Here is a 5,975-nt window from a genome sequence, read left to right as displayed (position 1 = left end):
ATTCTTTTTAACGTTGCAAACAAATTGTATTCCAAATTTCTGTATTCTGAACTATTGTATAGTATAGAGGATTATTTGTTAAAAATATAAACTGAAGGAATAGTTTAAAATAGTTGAAAGTTTTTTAATTTTTTTTTGATATTTGTTTATTTTATCGAACACTCTGTATAGGTAGTATTCCTATTTAATACAGATGATCGTAGTGTCAAGATAAAATTATCTCTTATAAGCAGCGATAAAGATAAGCGTATTTATAACAGCTTACAAATGTAAATAGGTACATTATATTCCTTATTAGGTATTTAATCTAACATTTTTGTAGCTTTCCTAATGTTGTCATTTACTGTTAAAGTACAATAATATTGCACCGTAACCTTTTTAATTATAAAACCTTTATTTCGACGAGAAGATTCAAACCTTTGACCTCCCGATTGAGGCAGAGATCTTATCTGGTGGACCACCAAGATGCAATTTATTGTTATTTATTTGATAAAACATGATTGTCTTGTCAAGATAGAAAAGTTATCTCAATAATTTTGATAAACGTACGAATATAAATATCTGGCGTCAAGTTAGAGTAACATTCAGAGGAATAAACAGTTAAATATGAAATCGGTCCTGTTAATATGGTAAGTGTCGTTTGTGTCGTTACGATCTTCTACTATTTTTTTTAACACGTTCGTGTCGAAAACCTACTGTTTTCCGCAATCTTATCACAATGTACTATTGTTTTACCCTCTGTAGGTAGATTTTTGCTCTAAATAATTATAAAGGGAGTTACTTTATGCCTTTTCCCTACATATTTTGAAACAAGTGGTGAATTTTGTGTATTAATAATATTTATTTAAGTGACTTTGACTATGACTTAGTCAAAATCTATATGCGTTTAAATTATTTCAGCGTGACTTATTTAGCATGCTGCTTAGCATCGAAAGATGAATCTATCAAGAAGTTTCCCGATGACTTCCTCTTGGGGGTCGCGTCGTCATCCTACCAGATTGAAGGAGCTTGGGATGAAGATGGTAAGAATTAAATTTAATTTTTTACTACTAAAAACGTTTTGTTTCCGAACTTGTACTATGATCGCGAAATGTTATTGCGAAATGTGAGATTATATAATATTTATTTTATTTTATATAATTCTTTAGTGCACAAATTTAATATTACAAATAAAAGTACAAAGGGTGGACTTAATGCTAAAAGCATATATTGAATATTGTATATCTTAGTTAACTTTATCTTCATGCATTGTTTGAGCATTTGAATATATTAGCACATGTTGATTTGCACCTATATGCCGATAACATTGTCGGTTGTTGTTGCTGATTCGGGACTTTCACACACAAAATTATATACTACGTATGTATCATTGTACCTATTAAGTATATAAGTACCTACATCAAAAAAACAAACTCTGTGTTTTAGGCAAAGGTGTCAGCATCTGGGACCATACAGTGCACAAAGCTCCGATGATCGGCAACGCCACCGGCGACGTGGCCAGCGACTCCTACCACAACCTCGACAGAGACATCGAGATGTTGAGAGAACTTGGCGTGGACACGTACAGATTCTCCATATCCTGGTCTCGCATCCTTCCCACAGGATTCCCTGACCAGATCAACCAGCTCGGCATCGACTACTACAACCGCTTGATCAACGAAATGCTAAAGTACAACATAGAGCCGTCCGTCACGATTTACCACTGGGAGCTACCGCAGGCACTTCAAGACCTTGGTGGCTGGACGAACCCTCTTGTAGGGCAGTGGTTTGAAGACTACGCTCGAGTTGTTTTCGACAATTTCGCTGACCGCGTCAAACTCTGGATCACCATAAACGAACCTAAAGAGACCTGTATGCAAGCGTACGTTCACGTGGTCAATGAACCTAGCAGCTATGGCTCTGGTATAATAGAATACCTTTGTGCTAAGAACCTCGTTGTAGCCCATGCTAAGGTGTACCACTTGTATGATAAAGAATATAGACATAAATACGGAGCTAAGGTTGGAATCACTTTTAGCACGGCATGGTATGAGCCTGCAAATCCTAACTCTGAAGCTGATCAGTACCTTAATACGCTACAACATCAAAGTTTGGTATGTTGATTTGCTTATTTTATTTGTTAATTTGTACATTTTGTCCAATACAACAATTCTCTATACTATAAAGTATGATAGGGCATAGGGCATAGAGGATGAAAGGATTCATGTATTTTTATTTGCAGATTGGAATATTCATGAACCCAATATTTGGAGACGGTGGATTCCCCAACGAACTATCAGAGAAGATAGCAGAAAAAAGTGCCGCCCAAGGATATCCGAGATCCCGTCTACCAGAATTCACTGACGAAGAGAAAGCGTTGGTCCGTGGGACTTACGACTTTATGGGCATCAATCACTATACTGGATTGCTGGTTTCAGCTGAAAACGTGCCAGAATACCCAAGCCCTTCTTTATCAGATGATGTGGGTGCTAATCTCATTCAGTTGGACTGGTGGAAACCTGGAAGTGCTCCTTGGTTCCGGGTAAGATAATTAATATTTTGAATGATGATACTGCACTATAGTTTTTTAAGCACAGTCAGTCTATGCAGATAGCAGCATACACTCGCGAGCAATGAGAAAGTTCCAGTGACAATCGCACCAAATTCCTCCTTAACGGAAAAACCTTGCCTGCAATATTGAACAAGTAACTTAGTTAGCAGTATTGAATTTATTTGAAGTATAGATAAGTGACTAAACTGACGATTTATTTTGTTTTGTATGTGTTTAGTTGTTCCATTGCTAGACAAAAGTTTCTCTTAACTTTACACCATATTTCTTTTCATTATTCCTAGTGGATGCCCAACAGCTTATACAAACTGCTGAAGCACTTGCACAACGCATACCCAGGCGTAGACATCTACATCACTGAGAACGGCTGGGCTTCCGACCAGGGGACAGAAGACGATGATCGGGTGAACTACATCAGGTCAGCGCTCGACCAGGCCTTGGAGGCCGTGGAGCAAGGAGTGAGGCTGAAGGGATACTTTGTCTGGAGCCTCATGGATAGCTTTGAGTGGGGAGGCGGTTACTCGTGAGTATTGTTTGTAAATAGACTGATGTGATATGTTAGTTGCACAGAAAATAAATATCAGTAAGTTTGGTTGTGTTGAAACAGACCAAAGAAGTAAGGTAATTTCTGCTCACGTGGTAACTGCTTGAATTGAAGTGGGTAAATGAAACTTCTGTGTGATTGGCTAAAATCATATTTGTTGATTGCGTTCTGTATACAGACAGCAATTGCTGGTCCCTTGATGTTCTTGATAAACTTGTCACTATCTCAAGGAAAATTCCCAGCTCGTCTTAAAAAAGCACACATTAAACCTATACATAAAAAAGATGACAAATTAGACGTTAACAACTACCGACCAATATCATTGCTGGTAACGCTTTCAAAAATTTTTGAAAAGATCATGATAAGCAGGTTACGGTCCTTTTTAGTGTCGAATAACGTACTTGCGAGGGAACAATTCGGTATCCAGAAGGGCGTATCCACAAATGATGCGATCTTCGACATGGCCGACTTTGTCGCAGAAGCTCTGGACCATCGACAGATCATCTCTACAGTTCTGCTAGATCTCTCAAAGGCCTTTGATCATGTTGACCATGAAACTCTTCTAGATATTTTGGATAGGTATGGGATTCGGGGCACTGTAAATGATTGGTTTAGGTCATACCTTCAAGACAGAGAACAAAGCGTACTTTTGCCTGTCATAAATCAAAAACATACAATGGTCAACATGGAGTCGGAAGTATTGGTTGTCAGAAGAGGCGTGCCTCAGGGAAGCATACTGGGACCGTTACTTTTCCTATTGTATGTAAACCACCTTCCCAATATTATCAATGAAAAAAATATTATGTTCGCTGATGATGTTTCAGTCTTTTTCAAATTTGATAAAGACACCGTAATCAATAGGGCAACTGTCACTTCAGAGTCAATTCAAAATATAATAACCTGGTTTAAACAATTAAATTTAAGTACAAATGTTAATAAAACTAAAATGCTCCACTTCAGGAACTATAACACACCCAAAAATGACCTTGTGATAAATTATAGTGACTCAATTATTGAAAGTGTTCCTCACGCAAAATTTCTAGGCATCTATGTAGATGAATACTTAAACTGGAAGAAACACATCGAAATGCTTGAAAGTCGATAAAGCAGCTTTTGTTACGCACTTAGATCACTGTCCTACATCTCCACAAACAAAGCTTGCCTCGAGAGTTACTTTGCTTTTTTCCAATCCAGGATTTTGTATGGGCTGGCAGTATGGGGTGGTAGTGTACACATTGGAACTATTTTTCTTCTACAAAAACGTTGTATACGTATTCTGGATGGTTTAAAATCAAATAGGGAGTCTTGTAGGGAATCATTTAAGAAATTAAATATCCACACCATCACATCTCTATATGTAATCGAGCTGTGTAAATTGGTGAAGCGATACCCATCAAAGTTCCCCCCAAGACCCCAGGGCCCGAGCAACCGACTTAACGAGAGGCTTAAATTTGATTTGGAGGTGCCACAGACCAGGACCTCTACATACTCTCGAACGGTCAAAATAACGGCAATAAAAACTTTTAATAGCCTACCAGAGGATATCAAATCATTGACGGGAACAAAATTTTTCTGGAAATTAAAAACCTACCTGCTTCAACATTGCCCATATAGCCTCAATGAATTTTATGAGTTGAATAAAATTAATGGTTAAAAATTATAAACGTAATGCAAATTCAATATACTTAATGATTTATAATGATTGATTTTAATTATTTTCTATTTATTTTTTATTATATGTCTAAGAATTGAAATTATTTTTATTAATAATCGATAACTTATACCTATCTTGCTATTAAAACAGTAATTGTAAGAATGATATGTAATTAAATTATAGGCAATGTTAATTTGTAATGTGTTATTTAAATTGTTATTTCTATTCTCATGCAATGTAATGTTAAATTATAATGTTAATGCAAGGCAATGTTAATTTATAATGTAAATTGTGGTTACTTAAATTGTTATTTATATTCTCATGCATGCTGTGTTATTTTGTGCACCCAAAGCGGTAAAATTACATTGATACTTTTATTATTGTACCTAAGACTAACAATATACATGTAATTTAAGGCAATAAAGAACTGAACTGAACTGAAGGTATGTAAATTTACTCAAATCAGAAACAGAGGCCTGACTGTTGAACTAAATTATGTTAGAGGAATTGGATATGTCTGGAATATGAAAATATCCCTAACCTTAATGATCAGTACAGAATCAGTGGATGTACTAAATATACACCTCTGCCTGATATTATTAAAAACCTATGTGCATAGGTATTCACCTGATTTAATTTAATTATGTTTTATTGTTAATTTATTCCTTACAGGGAACGTTTCGGCCTATACGACGTCGACTTCGAGAGTCCGAAGCGCACAAGAACTCCGAAAAAATCAGCTTTCGTTTACAAACAAATATTGAAGACGCGATCTCTAGACCATCACTACGAGCCAGAGTCGAGTGTTATGAAAATAGATGAAGGTCATTGAATACAAAGTGAGGATAAAATCGACAAAATAATATTTATTGAATAAATATTTAGCCATGACTGAATACAAACTTTTATTTTGTGAATCTTCAATCAATATAAACAAATTCAAATACATGCATATAATAGGCATCATAAGTATCAGCAAAGACTCAAGTAAAATCTGTATAATATTTTCTATTTTATTTGGAATTACGTACATAAATTTAAATCCTACGATATGAGTACTGACACACTATGTAAGTAGTTAATAGAATATTAAATAAATATTTGCCCTATAACTAAAATTTATATTTTTGCGTTTTATATTTAAAAACCATCCAGACGAGAGACCAATGAGATCCTCACAAATGCGTGTATTGAATTTCCCATCGCATACTACTGAGTTTTACAGCAAC

At 35.6% G+C, this 5,975-nt stretch overlaps 1 protein-coding gene across 1 annotated transcript; it reads left to right on the top strand.

The window, feature by feature from the left end:
- Nucleotides 1-477: 477 nt before the first annotated feature.
- Nucleotides 478-5,642, top strand: LOC105393271 (myrosinase 1). Its single transcript, XM_011565006.3, has 6 exons — nucleotides 478-629; nucleotides 901-1,022; nucleotides 1,426-2,093; nucleotides 2,222-2,521; nucleotides 2,833-3,071; nucleotides 5,419-5,642. The coding sequence occupies exons 1-6, from the start codon at nucleotides 607-609 to the stop codon at nucleotides 5,576-5,578; spliced, it is 1,512 nt and encodes a 503-aa protein (XP_011563308.3). The 5' UTR covers nucleotides 478-606; the 3' UTR covers nucleotides 5,579-5,642.
- Nucleotides 5,643-5,975: the final 333 nt, after the last annotated feature.

Source organism: Plutella xylostella, chromosome 29 (assembly GCF_932276165.1).
Source record: "Plutella xylostella chromosome 29, ilPluXylo3.1, whole genome shotgun sequence".
NCBI lineage: Eukaryota > Metazoa > Arthropoda > Insecta > Lepidoptera > Plutellidae > Plutella > Plutella xylostella.
Note: the sequence above shows the minus strand (reverse complement) of the source record. Positions and strands in the feature narration are given on the sequence as shown.

Coding starts and splice junctions, on each gene's coding strand:
- LOC105393271 (XM_011565006.3), top strand. CDS start 607: ATGAAATCGGTCCTGTTAATATG. Junction 630..900: donor AAATCGGTCCTGTTAATATG/GTAAGTGTCGTT, acceptor AAATTATTTCAG/CGTGACTTATTTAGCATGCT. Junction 3,072..5,418: donor GAGTGGGGAGGCGGTTACTC/GTGAGTATTGTT, acceptor TATTCCTTACAG/GGAACGTTTCGGCCTATACG.